The following is a 19,981-nucleotide window of genomic DNA, read 5'->3' as shown; positions in this document are numbered from 1 at the left end:
GCACTGCAGCTGAGATTCAAACTCTGGGCTTTCTCTTTCTGAGGCCTGAACTGTTTCCATGTCACCAGATGGCTTCATAAAGAGGTATGTGAGCAGCTGGGAACTTGTTTGACATCTGGGGCCTGATTAGGTGGGCAGGGACCATCATGTCCCAGGTCACATGCAGGGAATGGAGCGTGGGTTTTGGATTCTGCTCATCTGTGTCCTGGGGCTGCGAGTGTCTGAGCCCATGTGTGTCTGAGGACTGTGGGGGGTCGAGGGTGATAAGGGGAGAGTCTGTGAGTGTGAGCCTGCAGAGTGTGTCTCACTGTGCCTGAGTCTGAGGGTGTCAGTGCATCAGTCAGGATGCACCACGCTGGGAGGGATGGAGTCTGTGTGGCAGTGTCTTGGCCTGTGTGTGCTACTTAAGTGTGTCCAAGGGTGATGGTGTGTGCATCTGGCCGTGTCAGTGTTTGACAGTGCTGAGGTGGTCACGGGGGAGGTGACACAGAGTGTGTGCAGGGTCTGACTTGTGTGTTCATCTGAGTGTATGACTGTGTATGAATTCTGCTGTGTCTGTAAGTGTGAATGCGTGAGACTGTGTATGCCTATCTGAACTTTTCTGGGGTTTTGTGGCATCTGAGAGTCTCCCCATGTGGGAGGCCGGGCACCAGGGGTGTCCTGCCTACCTCCCTGAGCGTGTCTGCAGGTCTCTGCGTGAGTCTGCGTGTGTCCGTGGACGTGTCTGTCCCTGCGTGTGTGAGGGGTGGGCCTGTGGCTGTATCTGTCCGGGTGTCTGCGGGGCATGCTGCAGAGTCCATGTGTAGGTGTAGGTGCCTGTTTGAGCTTCTCTGTGGGTGCAGGTGTGAAGCTGAGGGTCTTTGTGTAGGAGGCCGAGTGCCAACCGGCCTGGGCGGGACCCTCTGAGGGCGTCCCCTCCAAGCGTGCCCGTGTCTCAGGGTGAGGCCTGTCCGGGTGGGGGACTGGACGCCGGCCTCAGGGCGAGTCCGCTGGCTGAGGGTGGGGGCCGCGGTGGGGTCGGGGGACGGCCCTCCGACCAGGGCCCAGCCAACCTCGCCCCGTGCCTGCCTCCTAGCGCAGACCTGCCGGGCCGGGAACCGCGAAGAGGGGCCGCAGCCCGCACCCTCCCGGCTCCCACGCCCCGCGGCGGCGCCCCCTCCCCCGGCTGTGCGGATTGGCTGCGGCGCCGCTCTGAGCCCGCCCCGCGCGGCCGACAAGGGGCGCCGCGGGCCAGAGCGCGCTGCGCCGCCACAGCCGCCGCCGCCCGGAGCACAGTGCGCCTCGGGCTCCGCGCGCCGCCAGCTCCTGGCTCGCCCGCCGGCCCCGCCGCGTCCGCCAGCCCCACAGCGGAGCCCCGGCCCGGCCCCGGGCCGCCGCCACCACGCCTCGCGCCGTACTCCGCGTCAAGAATGGGGCGGCCAAGCTGCCCAAGCCGCCCGCCGCCGCCGCCGCCGCTGCGGCCGAGGCGCCCGGCGCCGGCGCTGGCATGGAGCGCTCGCAGAGCCGCCTCAGTCTGTCAGCCTCCTTCGAGGCGCTAGCCATCTACTTCCCGTGCATGAACTCCTTCGACGACGAGGACGCAGGTAAGCGCGCGGCCCGCCCCCAGACCCCGGGGGTGTCCCGGGATCCAGGTCCCAAGGCCCCCTCCCCGACCCGTGCGCCCTTAAAGGTGGCCAAGCTCTCCTCCCCACCCCCAACCGCCTGGAAAGGCGCCCCCAGGGTCTCCTTCGGCACTCACGGGACCTTAGGGTCTCCAGGATGCGCTGTCTTCTGGCCTTCTCCTCCAGGTACCCCAAGATCGTCGGCATTCACCTTTCCCGCAGGTGGGCCCTTTGGGTCGCCAGGACCTAGCTCTACCTCCTCACCTGTGCCTATTGGATGCCCCCTGCCTCATCCCTGGATCCTACCTGCCACCGTCCCTGAGTCTCCTGAATGTGCCCGCTCTTCAAGCCCGGGGCTTTGGCTGTCCCACCCTTGGGGCTCTGATGCGCCCCCCCGCCCCCCTCCCAGCCATTGGAGGTGGCGCGCAGACCTTACCTCTCCATCTTTGTCTTGGCCGCATCCAGGGGATCTCTGCCCGGCGCCAGAGGCCTTGAGCGCCCCCATTTGTCTCTCCTTTCCTTCCCCTATCGGCTTGGGCTCCAGACTCCTGCTTCTTTTACGCCTGGGGCAGATGGAGGGGAACCGGCCAGGTGATTGGCCTATCCTCCCCTCTCTTCCCGGAGAGAGGTGTAGGGCAGCGCCAACTCTACACTTGCGCGCCCGCTGGTGGGTGCCCCTGACCTCAGGTGCTCTTGTTCCTGGAGTCGCCTTTCTTGGTGGGCTGAAGCCGGCACCATCCAGGGGCTTGAACCTCCTCTTCCCAGGCCTGCGCACAACCTCAGCCAGAGCGAGGGGTGGGGAGCTGTAGGGAAACCTACTCTTTGGGGCCCTAGGACCCGGCAGAGGGAAAATGAGAGCTCCAGATTTGGTTCTGGGATGAGAAAGGGAATCCATCAACAGGTGGGGTAGCTAGAGGCCTTCGGTCAGAGCTCCCCAAAGAAGGCCAGATTGGGAATCAGAATCAGATTCCAGTCTTCATTCTCTACTCCTTAGCTGTGACCTTGGGCAAGTCATGCCACCCCTGAGCCTGGATTTCCTCATCTCTGAAATGGGGATCGTTGTATAGATGCAAGGTGTATGTATAGTGTGAGGGTGTTCAGTGTTTTGTGAGCTGAAAATCCAGGAGTATTTGAATTCAATGAGGGGACAAAACAGGAGTGTATGTGCTGGAGGAGCAAAATGGTTTCATGGGCACTTTCAAATCTCTGAAGAAAATATGGACTGTCTCTCCCAAAGTACATGTATGCACCATCCACAAAACGTAGCCTACGGTTTTAGGAAGTTCTTGTGCCCAGGTTTAGACTTAGTCTTTGGGGACCCTTGTCTCGTCAAACTGGCCACCAGGGTTCCAGCTTGGGATGAAGTGGTGCTCATGTCTTCCCTCTCGTTTTCCAGAAGAATTTGTTGGCTGGTAAGTGAATGGGGATAGGTGAGGTAGATCCCCAATAGACCTGGCTTTCTATCGACCTGGAGCTGGGGGTGGGGGTAAGGGTAAAAATGGTTATGACAGAGACATTTTACCATTTTTACAATCACCATTTTACAGGAAAAAAAAAAAAAAAACCAGAGGCTCAGAGGTTTAACTTCCCCCTTGATGTAGCTGAGGGAGGTTGTATTATTATTCTGGAGAAGGCAAGGTGGGAAGGAGTAGGGGGCTCCCTAACACAGTAGAGTGGTCAGCAGGCCACTTGTGTCTCAAGAGCCAAGCTGGGCAGGAGCATGCGTTTGTAGGAGCATTGGAAGGCAGGAACAGTTTGGTTTTTCTTCAAAGTCATGCTCTGTGTCATGGGTCAAACACCTTGGTTATTGCAGGCTGCAGGCAATTTGCTCTGGTTTCACTTAAGTCAGAACAGATAACTTCATGTAGTATTAGTGATATTTTTAAAGGTCCACTCATATTTTTTTCCCAGCAGGCTTTTTGAATTTCCTTAGCGTTTCACTTGGAAGAGACCTAGAAATCATCCTGTCTATCCCCTTTTTGCCCCCAAGTGGATGGGTGTGTGTGTGTATTTGTGTGAGTGTGTTTGTATGTGTGTGACTGAAGCCCTGGAATTGGGCGGGGGGGGCTGTATATAATCCAAGGTCATCTAGTGAGGCAGCCACAGAGCTAAGACTAAAATCAGGTTTATGGTTCTCTTTCCAGTAAACCAGTAGCCCTCCCTCTGAAAGAGGATTTTTGAGAAATCCAGACCTCACCGTGTGGAAAATGGTTCCCAGGTGAGGAGGCTTGAGGGCGCTGCTGGCAGCCAAGAGTTTGGTTTGGTCATCTTGTGCTCACTCTCTGTTCTTGAGGTATGCTTCAAATTTGGGAGGGGGAGGGAGAAAGTCAACTTTCATTTCCGGAAGCATAATGAATGACTGGTGAAAGTCGGAAGTAGGCAGCATTGTCTTGGTGCTTTATTTCTCTTGTTCTCCTTAAAGTCATTAATTTTCTCCTAAAAGAAGCCTTTTGGATTTATTCTTTTAGAACAGCACTGTGATGAACTGATTTCTAAATGGTCTCTTCCATACTGGACACGGGCATGGCTCCACTTGCCTCTTCTCTCCTCCCTCCGCTGGCCTTCTTAATGCCTGTCTGTCTCTGCTGGCTCCGTCTCAGAAGTGTGTCCCTGACAGGCCTCCGGCTCATCTAGGAGCCTCCCCTTTGTTGCAGCTTCCACCTCATGTTGAATGCATCTTTTTCCAGCCAGACCGAGCTAGAGCTATCTTCAGTGTTTAGTTGCCACCCTTTTGCTAGTTTTCTGAGAAATGGTGTGAGAAAGGGCCTTTTTCTCATTAGCCTTAACTGCGGCAGAACACATTCCTGAGTTGGACTTGGGAGCCTTGGCCATTGGGGTGGGCACTTGAAGCTGCCCCTTCCTCAGCCACCCTTGGGCCCAGGATGCTGGTCCTTACTGGTTTGTAGAATTCCTCTCCAGGGGCGTCTTCCTTCATGCACTTTGAACCTATTTCTTGCAATGCTTCTTTTGCCCTCTTTCACAAGGATGCCAGGGCTTTAGGGAAGCATGTCCCTAGGGGTGTTTTTGTGTCTGTGTTTTGTTGCCCAGCCTTGTTGGCACTGGGTTTGTAATTGGGGAGAAGTTAGATATGTGGTCTCAGTTTTGTACCTGTGAGGAGAAGAAAAATAATAACATGGACTGCATAGGGTTAACATTTTACAAATGACTACCTTTGTGCAAGACATATTCCCAGGCATTTTAAATGTATTAACGCATTCCTCATTGCAAGCCAATAAAACTGCTAATCTGTTAACATCCCCATTTTCAGATGAGAAAACTGAGGCACAGACATAGTAATTCCTTCAAGGTCACTCAGCCAGGAAGTGAAGGAGTGAAGCTTTGAACTTGGGCAATCTGACCCAAGCATCTATGCTTTTAATCAACTATTATGTATGCTGTTTGTGCCGTGCAAAGGTCTTAGTACAGAGAAAGAGTTGTTTCTGAATGTGACCATAGAAAAGAATCTGTGGGTTTGGGGAGCGGAGAAGGCTGATTCTCAAAATGTTAGCTTTATAATTTTAACAGACTAATTTTATTGCATCTTTATAATTATTAAGGTAGAACCGGGGCCTTCTGTCTTTGAAGTGGCTTAAACAGGGATTTAGGGGACTTGCCTGCCAATCAAGAGGTTAGGGAGGATTTCAGCCACTGTTTCCCTGCTCTTCCTGACCACTTCATTTGCACCAGTCACATCTACAGTCCCAGCCCTGACACTCTGCCTTGGGGCCTAGCTGGGGAGCTAGGGTGTCTCTAGTTTCCAGCAGATGCCTAAGGGGGTTGTTACATCAGGGTCTGGAATTGAGCATGGTGTTCCTGAGCCTCTCCAAGTGGTTTCAGCGTCCAGTTCTCCCCCTCCCACCCGGGAGAAGGGCGGAGAAGCTGGAGCAGCCAGCTCTGATTTGCCCATAGGATGGAAGCTTCGATCCAGCGCAGGGAGGAAGTTGCCATGGCAACAACAGCCAGCTACCGGTCCCTCTCCTAGCAGTTTGGGCCACATCTCTGGGCTGGAAAGCCCTTCCTGGCACCACCCTCTTCCACTCAGACCAAGTCTGTTGGGCTGGGGGTGGGGTGGGATAGTGGATGGGACCCCAAAACTAGTACCACAGCACGCCACTCCCCATTTTTGGACAGAGGAGAAATGTAGGGGGTGGTCTGAGTACTTCTGGTTTGTGAGGCAGCGATACCCATTATCCTGCCAGACAGATCCTGGCAGGGACAATCAGAGTTCCGATTCCTCCCCGCACCCCCAGGGACCTGGAATGACCTCACTGGAGTTCTCCCCCTCCCCCTTTATTCCACTTAGCAGAGTTTTCTTTCCCAGACCAAGTGCTAACTTTTGTCCTTGAAATTTGACCTGAGCTTTTTCTGGGAAACAAAATGTCCTGCTGTCTCACCCCTTCCCTCTAAGATGGTGGGAATGAATCCTTCAGCCCTAGAAGGAGTCTGGCGGGGTGGGTGAGGGAGGAGTCCTTAAAATATCCTTCATGATCAGGACCACCTGCAGGCATGAGGTTGAGGCTTTGAAGCCTCCACTCCCACCCTAACCCTCCAGGGCAGGACACTTCCTCTCCCTCTTGTTCCTCACCACACCCCCCTTCCCATTTTCTTAATGTTTTCAGAGCTGGGCAGGACTCTTCTAGATTTGGATAACTGAAGCATGATGGAGAATTGAACCAGTTGTTCCCATAGTTCAAGTTGAGGGGTGGGGTGAGAGTGTGGACACAAACCACTTTATTTATTTTATTGTATTTTTATTTTGAGGCAGGGTCTCACTCTGTCACCCAGGCTGGAGTGCAGTGGTGCCATCTCAGCTCACTGCAACCTCTGCCTCCCAGGCTCACGTGATCCTCTCACCTCAGCCTCCCAAGTAGCTGGGACTAGAGGCATGCACCACCACACCTGGCTAATTTTTGTATTCTTTTTTTGTAGAGATTGGGTTTCGCCACGTTGCCCAGGCTGGTCTCAAACTCCTGAACTCAATGATCCTCCCGTCTTGGCCTCCCAAAGTGTAGGGTTACAGGCATGCGCCACCATGCCCAGCCCAAACCACTTTGTTTTAATCAAATTATCCTGAAAGAATGATCTTATAAAAATCAGGTGCATGAGGAGTGACCCTTACCCCATTATACAGATCATTGGTCTGCAAGTCGGCTCTGGTGCTATCAGAGCTCCTTCTTTATCTTCTCTCTCCCTTAAGGCACCTGATTCTCCATCCCCAAGCTCCCAGACTCCTGGCTCAAACTTCCTGGGTTTGCAGCTGCCATAGGCCCACCTGGTTCTGTTTGGTGGGAACGGAAAGAGAGATCTATCTACCTTGTTTCCTTTTCAGGATGCAACTCTGCCTCCTTCCTACCCCCTAGAACCAGAGGCAGAGCCAATACTAACTGAAGGCTGAGTGAGGGTGCAGGCAGAGGTGCAGAGGAGAGCGAGAATAGAAGGAAGCCTTCACCCTCAGCCGACCCTCTCGCCTGTCTCAGGGACTTCTTTCTACTCTACTTTGCCTCCTTTGTGTCTTTTCATTATGGCCCTAACAACCATCATTTCAGCGTGCCTTTTAAAACTTGCTGGAAAGGTGCCACTTTTGGTGAATGTGCTCAAAAGGGTGCAGTATATCCCCGACTATAAACCTTCCCCAATTCCATGGTCCGTGTCAGTTCCACTGCCTCTATGTACTAGAAAGATAACTGGGCTTGGATTTGAATCCGCTCTGGCTCTGTGACCTCAAGCAAGTCTCTTAACCTTCCTGAGCCTCATCTGAAAAAAAAAAAGGGTTAATTATTTTTGTTCAAGCATCTCTCAGGATTATAAAAATAAAATGATTGATAGGCTTGCTTGGTCATGCTCAGTGCTTTCTGTGATCTCACTGAATCCTATGACAACCTGAAGGGGTAGCTGCTGTTGCAGATGTACCCATTTTGCAGATGAGGAAAGCCAGGCAGCTCAGAGCAGTTGAATTAATGACTTTCTCAGGCTATAGGGTGGCAATTCAAACCTAGGTGTGTTTGACTCTAGACCTTCTTCTGCTTCTGTGCATGAAATGAGATCCTGGGTGGAACAGGACTGTGTAAGCTCCTGGGGCTGTGCTTGCGCTGTCGGAACAGCAGGTGACAAAGGCCTGGATGTGATGTTCTCTAACTGGGGCCCACCACCCTGCTACAATCCACCTGCCCATTGGAGTGCCTTCCAGGCCATTGGTTCCTGGATGATACCTATCACAGTTGGTCCTCAGCTGGTGTGGCTGCCTGGCCTCCTTGAAGAATCCAGTTGTCTGCCCTGGCCCTGGGGGCCAAGCCATCACCTGCCTCTCCAGACTGATGTAGGCCAATGCTGGATTATATTTAACGCTGTGCTATTTCCACTTGACAGCTCCAGAGCTCCATCCCCCCTCCCCTTTTCTTCTTCCTCCCCCCTCCCCTTCTGATTCACTCGGAAACTGAGGAGGCTGATGTCAGCGCCTTATTCTTAGCCCCCGTAATTGTAACTGCATTTAGCAGTGCGCACTTCATTAACAGTTTCTGCGACGGGGGAGTGAGATGACGGTGTGGCTGGGCAGGGATGTGGATGGGAGTGGGGAGAGGGCAGCTGCTGCCGGGACCCTGGCCAGCTGCCTTCTCTGGATGGACCAGCTGGGCTGCTTCCAGGTCTGGCTTTCCAAGACTTCCAGTCTTGGAAGGACCCTTGGAGAGCATCTAACGCATTTCCTTATTAAGCAAGGAGGGAAACTAAGGCTCAGAGAGGCGGATTGGCTTGCCAAAGTCACGTGTTAAGGATCCAGAACTCTGACCTTTGAGTCCAGCTTTTCTTTTCTGGTATTTATTCATTCAACTAGCATTTAATTAGCATCTCAGTGTTAAACAATGTTCTAGGTGCTAGGATTCTAGGGATATATTGAGGAACAAGTCAGACATGGTTTCTGCTCTCAGGGAGTTATATTGTAGGGTGGGGAAAACAGACAATAAATAGATAACCAATTAAATAAATAATTTCAGGTTCTGTTAAGTGGGATGAAAATGGAATGATGATGGGATAGGAGATAATGTTAAGTAAGGTAGTCAGGGAAGGCTAAGGAGGTGACATTTGAGATAAAGCCTAAATGACAAAGAGCCAGCAATGGGAATATGAGGAAGAAGAGTGTTCCAGGCAGAGGAAGTAGCTGTGCAAAGGCCCTGAGGTCAGTGCGAGTTTGAGTTTTAGGGAATAGAAAGGAGACCAGTGTGGTTAGATTCAATCAGAGAAGGGGGCAAGTTATCCCAACCTTGTAGATGATAAAGATTATCCAGTGTGGGAACTGAGGTCCAAAGAAGGAAAAGAAAAGGCCCCCAGGTGGGTGAAGTTAGAGAGAGGCCAAGATCTCATGCCTCCTGAATCCCTGTCTTTTATGTTCCTTAGGCACAGATGGCTGTGCCTTTAAATGTGTAACGTGGCTGCATTTCACACTGTAGTTGGAAGGCACTGTGGAGTCCAGGCTGGATTCTTTATGCTCACCCTGCCTTCCTCTGCCCTCTTCGAATTTCACCTGACCAGGCTGATGTAGGTGTGAGAGACCCTGGGGAACATCCATGGATGGACAGAAAGAACCCGGCTTTGGAATCTGGCAGATCTGAATTTTCATCTTGACTGCCACTTCTAAATTGTATGACTATGGGCAAGTTGCTTCAACCCTCTGGGATTCAATGTCCTCATCTGTAAAATGGGGCATAATAATAGTAAATACTTCAGAGGGTTCTAGTGAGGAGTAAACGACATCAAGCACAAACACACCTAGTGCAGAGCTGGATGCGTGGAATAAGGTGTCCTTTGCTATGAGGATTAATGAATGACAGTGTGTGTTTAACCCTTGCACATAGTAGGTTCCCAGTCATTGGTAGTGGCTGCATTTGTCACAGTGGGTGTGTTCTCAGTTTTAATGGGTTAGAGCAGGGCCGCCAAACTTGAGTGAGCCTCAGAATCCTCTGGAGGGCTTCTTAACACAGACTGCTGGACCCATCCAGAGTCTCTCTTTTAGTTTGGGGGTGGGGCGGGACTTGAGAATCACATTGCTAACAGGTTCCCAGGTGATGCAAATACAGATGCTGCTGATCCAGGGACCCTACGTTGAGAACCACGGGGTTGGAGGAAAAGGATGGAGAGAACTGAAGTTGTCTTGACAACATGAGATGTCTCCTGGCCCCCGATGTCTTAGATGCTGGGACATTGGGTACCAAATTCAGTCCCGGGTGTGATCTTCAGGCCGTCTTCTTTCTGTCACAGAGTCTGTGATCCAAATGAGTCTTAGCTGCTGCCTATGTTGTGCCGGGTTTAACATGTAGGCCCTCATAAAACCTCTAGGAAGCATTTGTACAAATGATAAATGAGTCAAAATGAGCAATGCATCAGGCCATAATATCATTTCATGGGATATTGGACCCAGGCAGCTGTGGGAATTCTGAGGATTCAGGTCTGGCTCCTTTTTTGTCCAGAGAGAACAAGACATGGTCCCTTTTCTGCATTGGGAAAAGGGAGGGCTATGTGTTAAAACCAGGAAGTTCATTTGAGGACAGGCCTCTACTGGGGAGAAAAATCAAAGGAATCATCGATGTAAAGGGGGGCAAAGTGCTGGGAAATGCTACCGAGGGAGTTTACTGAGTCAATTTATTTAGATGTTTTTAAGAAAGGGGTCGCTGGTAATTTTCTAGGGAAGATTGGGGTCTAGCTCAGGTTGGAAGCAGGAGACCAACCTTACGATGTGATGAGATTCTCACTCAGCCTATACAACTCAGAATCTGAAGACAAAGGCACTTAAAAATAGTTTCCAGGTGGGACTTGTCCTAAACTGATGGGAAATACCCTCTGTGAGGGGTGGCTTGGGCTAGCAAAAATGTGCGGACTTGGGAGGCCCAAAGACCTGGGTTTGTGTCTCTGGCCCTTTCTAGCTGTGCATCATGACTGTGGTATGTAACTGATCTAGGCCTCAGCCTGTCCTTTGCAAGATGAAATTAGAGATACCTTGTGAGAATTCTAGAGAATGTATGTACAACACATAGAAGGCATCCAAGAGATGGAAGCTGCTGCCTTTCCTGTTTCTGTAGACTTCCTGAAAGTGATGCGATATGCACATCTGGGTGGAGGAAGGGTGGGATGGGGCAGTGCACAGCTGGCATCGGGCCTCCTTGCTCTGCTGTAGGTATGTGGTGTTCACTGTGTGCACAGTGGAGCCCAAAAAGCTGCATTAGGAGTAAAGAGAGAAGGACTTCGTTCATCGCTGAGTCTCAGTGTCTCCTACACCCACTTTTCTTTGTCTCTTTGGGCCTCAGTATCCCTGTCTGCAGAGTGAGAGTCTGGTGGACTTAGTTTAGGTATACCCATAGTCTCCCAGAGAAGGGAGGACACTTGTCCAGGCCCCCCAGCTCCCCCTTTGTCTCCCCCGACTCTGCAGTAGCCCCTAGATGGTTATTTTTCATCCTGCGAGTGCCCCTTCCTGCCAGTTTCTCTCTAGCTGATCTTTGGTTGATTGGTCCTTAGATAATTTTTAAAGTAGTATTTTTTTGGGATTAGGTAATATATGCAGATGCTACAACATTTTAAACACATGAAAAATATCCAGTGGCAAGTGTCCTGGGCACCTCTGTCTTCTGATTTTCCTGCCCCGTCCCTGGTACAAGTGCTGTCAGCTTTCGCAATGCTTTATGCTATGTAGGTGCATAGTAAAAAAGCTGAACAGCACCAGAGGACATCCAAGGAAATGGCATCTCCCTCCCACTCAGCTATCCAGTCCCACTCCCACAAGCCACCATCACACTCTTTTAGACTACCAGTTTTTTACCTATTTATTTTCCTGTTTTCAAATTCTTATTAAGCACTTATGGCGGTGCCCATCCCTGTGCCAGGCACTGTGAGAGTTCCAGAGAAGTTGGGTTGTACTAGGCAGTATAGCATGGTGGAAGTAACAAGCTCCACAGCCAGATAACCTGGGTTTCAATCTTGACTCTGCCGCTTATTGGCTTTGTGACTCTGAGCAAGTCACTTAACCTCCCTCAGCCTGTTTCCTCATCTGTAAAGTGGGCTTATAATGGCCCCTTCCTGCCTCAAAGGTGTCAAGAGGATTAGATGAATAAATATTTGCAGGGAGCCTGGTACACAGTAAAAGTGTGTTAAGAGTGTTAGCTGTCAGTATTTTAGCTAAAAGTCCTCTGAGATCATCTACTGTGGCTATCTTAGTTGAGGCCCAGAGAGCAATCTCAGTTGGCCTGAAGCCTCAAGCAGGCCTATGGCACTGATGTTTCTGGACACACACCTCAGGGCCTCCTCCCCTACCCCAAGGCACCCCAAATGACCATCATGGACCCCACAGCACCTGAGGCCTCAAGTCTGCTCCCTTCATCTCCAGCACTCAGTGTCCCTAGTAAATGCCACCTGGAGTCACCCTGAGAGTGGGTGGAAAGATGTGTCACTCACTTGGTCTTCTAATGAAAATTAATTAGTTCCTCAGCAAATGTCTTGAGAAACATCTTTCATCAGCCTGGGCCCAACACCAAGACTGGACCAGGTGCCTCTGGGGCCCACCCAAGCCCGGGTCAAGCCACCCCCAAGCCATCTGGCCTCAGGAAGCTGCCATTTGTGCCCAGCTTCTACTGGACATGCTAAGTCCTAGCAGAGGGACCCCCAAACTGGGCAGCTGGGCTGTGAAGGGAGTCGGGTGTGTGCCTCTAGCAAGGGAGAATTTTTTTTTCTGAGATGGAGTCTCACTCTGTCACCCAGGCTGGAGTGCAATGGCATGATCTCAGGTCACTGTAACCTGTGCCTCCTGGGTTCATGCAATTCTTCTTCCTCAGCCTCCTGAGTAGCTGGGACTACAGGTGCACGCCACCACGCTGGCTAATTCTTGTATTTTTAGTAGAGATACGGAGTTTCACCATGTTGGCCAGGCTGGTCTCGAACTCCTGACCTCAGGTGATCCACCTGCCTCAGCCTCCCAAATTGCTGGGATTACTGGCATGAGCCACCACATCCAGCTCAAGGGAGAATTTAACATGTACCTTCTTCTCTGGACTCTTCCCAGAAGTTGCTTGAATTTGTAAAGAATACAGAAAAATGGGAGAACGCTTCATTCCTGTTCCTACTGTCTTAGCCTGAGACATGGATTTTTGTGAGTGATAGACTGTGGGAGTGCTGGTAGGTGAAACTTGCATGAGAGTGAAAGGGAGATGCAGCATGGGGCAGGAACAGAAGCAGCCAGACCTGGGCAATCAGCTGCAGTCTAACCTCAGCCAGATCCTGGGGAGCTCTGGAGAATGGATGGCATGGCAGGGTTGACTAGCCTGGGTACTCCTATAGCAGGGTAGTCCCCCGAGCGCACAACTATTGGGGCAAGGCAGCTCCTATGAGCTAAGGGCACTTGTCCAAACATGGGGCAGTTGTGAGCTGGCACCAGCAGATATGGCAGCTGAGTGATGGGGGACCTGCTTGGCACAGGGGATCTGGCCAGGACTCCAGTAGGGTCCACTCACCCACTGTCTGGGAACCCCTGACTACAGAGTGGGGAGAGTGGGTGTGCCCAGCTCTGTGCTGAGCAATGTCCAACCCTTACTTCAGGTCACCCTCTCCATGGTCCACAAGGTAGGCACAGTCATTATATTAGGCCATTTGGAGAAATGGAGTCTCTGGAATCCAGACTTCTGACCTGGCCAAGGTCACACAGCTAGTGAGGGACAGGACAGGGCTTCAAACACAGGCCTTTTTCAACACTTATGTTCTTTCCAGCATTCTGTACTGTAGTCAATGTTTGTCATGAATATATGTGTGGATTTGTGCTCCTTTATGGGCCTCTATCCGTCTTTGGAGGGTTTCTGTCCCGACTTTCTACTTTGTACTTTGCAAACATAAAGTCCTATGTGTCTGACACAACATTTTAATGTATTTGAGCCCACCTGATCCTCATGGAAAGTGGGCCCTGTATCCAGAGAGGTGGGCAGAAGCCCTACTAGGCAACCTGAGGTGAAAGCTGAAGGGGTAGTTGATTTATCAGGGGATGAGCCCTGGATTTGTCATAAGGAAACCTGGATTTGAGATCTCATTTCTGCCAGTTTGCCAACTGACCCTGAGCAAGTCATTCTCCTCTTTGAACTCTGATTTCTTCATTAGATGAACAGGTTCACAGCTATAAGCAGCAGGTAACCTACGGGTGTTTTAATGATACTGCATACGTCAAAGATACATGGCAAGGCTCTGACTGGGGAATGCAGGATGGGTCTCAAACCAAGGCTGACCTCTGCCTTTGCTGAGGAGACAGTGTGTGTGCAGGGAACAGCTTTAAATTAGGGCTTATCTGTAAAATGGGCATGATGACACCCTGCTGTCCTAGTTTAGTTTTTCCCAGAAGCAGAGCCTGACACAAGGAATCAAGTATAAGTATTAGGGCAAACCACCTGAAACTGCCACTTTTATTAGTGGAAACAGTCTAATAGAATTTTACATGTTTCATATGGTTCACAAAGGTGATGGATGAAACCCCAGGATGGGAGTAAGAAAGTGGGGCAGAGAAAGAAGTCAGGAGACTGTGTGTTATCAGGCAGGTAACCCCCGAGCGAGGGCAACTGGAGTTTAGTCTTGATGGGGACTTCTGGGGAGACAGTGTAGCACAGAACTCAGCAAGCTGCTTCTGTAAAGGGCCAGACAGTAGATATTTTAGTCTTTGCAGGCAGTACGGTCTCTGTTGCAACTGCTCAATCATGAAGTTGTAGTGAGAAAGCAGCCTCAGACAATATGTAAATGAATGGGTGAGCTGTATTCTGATAAAACTTTATTTATAAAAACAGACAGCAAGATGGATTTAGCCTGAGGCCCATAGTTTGCAGACTCCTGGGGTAGAACGTGCACTTTAGTTATCCCACCCGGGAATGAGGGAGCTGGGGTATTTACACAGCAGTTCCCATTAGTCATTGGTTAATAGCTGCCAGGGCAGATCAGAGAGTTGGTTATTGCCTGCTTTTTTCCAGCTTGCCACGGGTGGTAGCCCTCAGGCAGAGAAATGCAGGTGCTGGCAATAGGAGACTGAGCCAGGACAAGGGGTTATGAGGTGAGGAGTGACAGCATTGCTCATTCCAGCTTAGGGTCATGGCTTGTTTATTTGGAGAACGTACTAGAAAGGCACAGGATGACAACCGAAAACAAATTTATAGAGCCAGATTTCCAGCTCTTCCAAGCGTTTGTTACTTCTAGGCAAAAACCAGCATCTTCATATTTGACAGTCTTGTTTGAGTTTTCTCCCTCCATGTCTCTACTTGGGCCATTTCCTCAGCTGGGACACCTGATGTCTCCTTCTCTGGGGCTCCAGGGTCACGTCCTCCAGGAAGCATACCCCTCTTCTCTAGGGTGAAGGTGACCATTCCTGGGAGTCCCTGTGGTGCTTTGCTTTCTCCCTCTCCAGTGCATGCACAGCCTGGCTTTTCACTTTTTTACTGTCACACTGTGAGCCCCTGCAGGGCAGGGACTGTGTGATTCCCATCTGCATCCCACCTAGGGGACGCTGATTTGGGAAAGGCAGAGTTGAATCCCAAGCCCCTTCCTTCCTCCCCACTGTTTCCTTCTTTCTTCCTCCAATGGTTGCTCATGGCCAAGCCCTGTTCTGGTGACCCAAGGCAATCCAGTCTTTGCATTCTGGTTCCTGGCATATGGGGACGTGTTGGACATTACACAGCTTGAAGGAGCAACTACAGACTCGCGCCTGTAGTAAGAGTCATATAAGACAAGTACAGGGTGCTGGGAAAGGCTATAGCAGGGAGAACTGACATGTTGAGTCGGGGGCACAGGGAGGGTGGCAGCTCAGCTGAGACCTGAGGTGTAAGTAGCGCTGGCCAAGTGAAGGCAGGGTGGGGGGTAGGGGGAGTGAGACAGGATGCTACAAACACAGACTTGAGAGTGATGGGAAGGGGGATGGAATCCTGGACTCTCTGTGTGGCTGTCTCTCTCCCTCCCGCTCCCCTCTCCCCACAGATGGAAATAACTATAATTGCTTCTGCATGACAGAATTATGGGTAGCTTTTGCTTTCTAGTTCATGTGCTTTTTTTGTATTTTCCAGATTTTCTACAATGAGCATATTATGGTAAAAATTAAGGGCTTCGGAGTCTGGAGACCATACTCTCCTTAGCTGCTACGTGACCTGTACACATTATTTTTCACTTGGTGGTGCTTCTGTTTCTCTCTGTAAGAGGCGGATAAAGATAAGTAACATGGCTTAGATGGCACCCCTTGTGTTCTAACACTTCACCTCCATTCACTCATTCAAGCCCCAAAACTACTCTGTGAGATCATTCTGGGGGCTATCCCTATCTTATAGATGAGGAAACTGAGGCACAGAGACATTAGGCAAGTTGTCCAAGATCACACAGGCTCCAAGGCAGGATTCAAGTCCAGCTATTTGGGCCCTGGAGCTTCACCACTTGGCTACATTGCCTACCTCATGGGGTAGGGGTGAGAGGACACCTATGAATCCCTTAGCACAGTGCGTGGTATATAGCTAGTACAGTACTTAATAAATGTTGGCTCTGGTAAGTATTAGCAGCTATGCAAGGGCCCTGAGGCAGGAATGGGTCATGGTCTTTTGAAAGCCCAGGGAAAGGGGTATGTGGTTGTTGCGGTAGCAGAACTGGATGATAGTAGGTCTTTAAAGGGGAGGCTCTTGGGCTTGAACTTAAGGTCAGTTGGAACCCCTCGTGGATTTTTAGCAGGCATGTGACAAACTCAGATTTGGGGTTTGCAAATATTTAAAGACCTCTGGCCGGAGGCAGGGAGTGAAGCTAAGAGGCCCAGAGATGGTTCCCTTTGGTTATAATAGCTCTCTCCAGACAGATGTGACCATCTACCCCTGGTTCTCAGGTATGGGTAGTGATATCTCCTGGTGTCTGGGCTGGCTGTGTGGGCCAGTACGCAAGAGACAAAAAAGTCAGCAGTGTGTCACCAGGCTGGTCTGGTGATTCTGGGAGGCTGGGAAATGCCAGTTTGAAGGCAGGAACAAATTACTCTCCTGGAGACAAAGCCGGGCCAGTTCCTGCCGTGTTACATTATTAAATTTGTAATCTTCATTCTAATACTTTCCAGCAGTGAATAAGAACCAAATTTAAAATGCCGGCTTTACATTTCGGGAACGAAGCTCTTTGTCAAGAACTCGTGAAGCCCATAATTTCTCTCCAGAGGTAAATGTCTAAGTCTTCAAAAAAAATTAAAATAAAAAAATAAAGGAAAACCACTCTTTAGTTAAAGGCTAAGTTTGAATGGTTGGCGACCTCAACCTTGGCCAGGAATTGGGAGTCAGGTCTGAATGTCTCCAGCCCCAGAAAAGGCCCAGGCTAGAACTGGACCTAGATGTGACTCCTCAATCTGAGCCTTGCCGGGGAGGAAAGTGAGAGAAGCTTTATGCCTACCTCACCCCCAGGTGGTTGGCACATCTGTTGATTTGTGAAAGGTTTTGGTAAAAATTGGAGACCACATTCCCCAAAGGAATCACCCCATATAAATCTCTTGTGAGTTTTCTCATAACCCATTTGTTGAATATCAGACCTGGCTGGTGGTAGAATGGATACTGTCTTGTTCCTGCCTTTATTTTTAGAGACAGGGTCTTACTCCGTCATCCAGGCTTGGAGTGCACTGGCTCAATCATGGCTCACTGAAGCCTCAAAGTCTTGGGCTCAACTGATCCTCCTGCCTCAGCCTCCAAAAAAGCTAGGACTATAGGTACATGCCACCATGCCCAGCTAATTTTATTTTTTTTGCAGAGACAGGGTCTTGCTGTGTTGCCCATGCTGGTCTAGAACTCTTGGGCTGAAGTGATCCTCTCACCTTCGTCTCCTGGTACACTGGGATTATAAGTATAAGCCACCCACCTGGCCTTCATGTCTACCTTTAGACCAGGGCAAGGTGGGCCCTGATCTGGGGTCACCAGGATTACTGGGATATTCTCTGACCCAGCCAGGCCTCTGTCTTCACCCTTATTCAGTGAAGGGAATATTACCCACCTGGACTCTTCCTTCTAGGCTCATTCTAGACATGGGGACCCTGAAATTCCTTGCCCAAATGGCCCTGAGTCAGCTTTCAGGGTCTGTCTAGACCCCTTCTTTGGCTTCATTCTCCTGAGGGTGGATGCACCCATCACTAGTATCCTGGGGGTGGCCCTGAAGGTGCTGTTTGTGGAGGTGACAGCTAACACAGATGTCCAGAGTAGGCCCTCTGGATATGGGAGCAGAGGGGGAAAGGGTGGGCCATGGCTGAGGGCTGGCTCCCTCCCCACTCCACATTCATCTGTGGCACTGGGAGGATTCTAAATTTGATCTGTCCAGGCCTTGAAGGTCATTATGAAGACATATTTGTCAGAATGAAAGGATAGGACATATTTTATTTAATAGCCTGATTTATAACTTTTACATATTTAGAAAAAGTATGAGGTCTTCCTTTTGTTCTCCTGCTCTGGGCCGCATAATCTTGGAGGGGACTTTGCGTCATCCTTAGAACTGAGAGTGAGCACAGCGCAGGGTGTCCCTTCCCCTCATGGTCCCATAACGAGGGCCCTGGTCCAGGCACAGCACTTATATGGCACCCTTATGCAAGTTAGAGGAAGGCACGTCTCTCCCTACCCTCGCCCTGGTGGTAGGATTTTAAAAACGCTACCTCCTCTAGGAGGATGAATCAGAACAAGCTTCCCCTTTCTCCAGTGCCAGCAGGGTACACGGCTGGGCAAGGGAAAACAGTCTGTATCTCTGCTTGTGCCCCTTCTCAGTCAGGCATTTTTGTGCAAGGAGCACTCTGTCCAGGAGTTCATCTGACCCCACATACCTGAACCAGATCTGAAGGGAAAGTGCTGACACTCTGGTTTCCAGAGATAGCCATCAAGTCATTTTACATTTCTAATGATCATTTTCATTATGATAGTAATATTTATTGTTTCATGTATGCCAGGTATTCTGAACACTTTACCTGGATTATCTTATTGAAACGTCAGACGATGAGGGATGTACCATTGTCATACCCACTGTACAGGCAAGGAAACTAAAGCTCAGAAAAGACAGACCCATCTTTGGCCCAGGACCATTCAATAATAAGTTCAAACACAGATCTGCCTGGTGCTTGAGTCTGTGAACCTACCCACCGCTCAGCACTACCCTTGATCATATTTCACAGCATTCTTTATGCAGTCAACAAATATTCACTGGCCTGCCCCAGTGTGCTGGGTACTTAAGTTATGATGCTAAATAGGACTAGGACTATCTCAGCTCAGGAGGAAAGACAAACAGAGCAGGTAAGGGTGACTCCATTGAGCAGGGAGTGCTGAATACCATTTTTAAGGGTGAGAGGCTAAATACCAGGCTGGATGTAGGGAAGGTGCCCTAGACCACTGGGGGTCCTGTGTAGTCAGGGAGGAGCTTCCTGAGGTTTATTTATGTATTGGGAGGCAAAGTAGATACGTTAGGGAGTGGACACAGGGAAGAAATGGAGCTAGGAAAGGGGATGGCTGGGACCAGGATCCGCTCCTTCTTGGAGATCCAAGTTATAGCATCATTGTCAGGCCTCTGGGGTCTCTGCTTAGAGGAGCAGGACTTAACGTCCACCCCTACCACCATTTTTTTCAAAGACAGAAAACTGATCAAGAAAAGGAGTCATTTGTGCATTTTGGGCAGGTCGAATTGGAACTCAGCCTCAGAGACAGCCATGATCCAATCCCATCTCAGGGCTCCTTCCACACCTGGGACTGGGAGAGTTGCCACTTATGCTTTTAATTTTTAAAAATGGTGTCATGCTTTCACGAGTTACAAATGCTTGTCCAGTTATACTAGCTGACATTTCCTGAACACGTGCCACGTTCCAGATGCCATGCTAGGATTTCACATATGTTACCTTATACAATCCTTGGAGCAAACCCCTAAGAAAGGTTCTGTTGCTATTCCCACTTTACAGATGAGGAAATTAAGTAATTCCCCCAAGGTCAGACAGCTAGCAAATGGCAGAGCTGGTTTCCTTGAGTCTAACATCCTCATAACACCATATATGCTATGTGCATCCATGGTGGCAATTTTGGGAAGAAGCAGAGAAAGCACACAAAAAGAAAATAAAAATGTCTCAAATTCTATAATCCAAAACTAGAACGTTTCGCCACTAGTGCTATTTCTTTCTAGGGTTGTGTGCACATGCGCGCACACACACACACACAAACACACACACGAACACATATTTAAACCAAAGCAGGGTCATGCTGTGATACTAGTTTGTAAGCTAAAGCCACCATTTAAAAATCACCTTAAAAGGACCTTCACAGTCTGGTTTCCACAGGGACACTCTGATTTCTAGGATCAGGTCTAGAACTGTGTGCGACTCCTCTATCAACAGAGTTGGCAAGGCAGGTCTAGGGACAGGA

The 19,981-nt window shown here is 50.1% G+C and overlaps 1 protein-coding gene across 2 annotated transcripts in view; it reads left to right on the top strand.

Annotated features, from left to right (window-relative positions):
- The first annotated feature begins 1,238 nt into the window (after positions 1-1,238).
- Positions 1,239-19,981, top strand: part of RIMS4 (regulating synaptic membrane exocytosis 4) — a 56,280-nt gene continuing 37,537 nt past the window's right edge. For both annotated transcript variants that reach the window (XM_017541191.2, XM_017541189.2), the window contains exon 1: positions 1,239-1,583. In XM_017541191.2, coding sequence (XP_017396680.1) covers positions 1,487-1,583 — 97 coding nt within the window. In that variant the 5' untranslated portion in view covers positions 1,239-1,486. The remainder of the gene's footprint in view (positions 1,584-19,981) is intronic.

The sequence above is a fragment of the Cebus imitator genome, unplaced genomic scaffold, assembly GCF_001604975.1.
Source record: "Cebus imitator isolate Cc_AM_T3 unplaced genomic scaffold, Cebus_imitator-1.0 Scaffold132, whole genome shotgun sequence".
Lineage (NCBI taxonomy): Eukaryota > Metazoa > Chordata > Mammalia > Primates > Cebidae > Cebus > Cebus imitator.
Note: the sequence above shows the minus strand (reverse complement) of the source record. Positions and strands in the feature narration are given on the sequence as shown.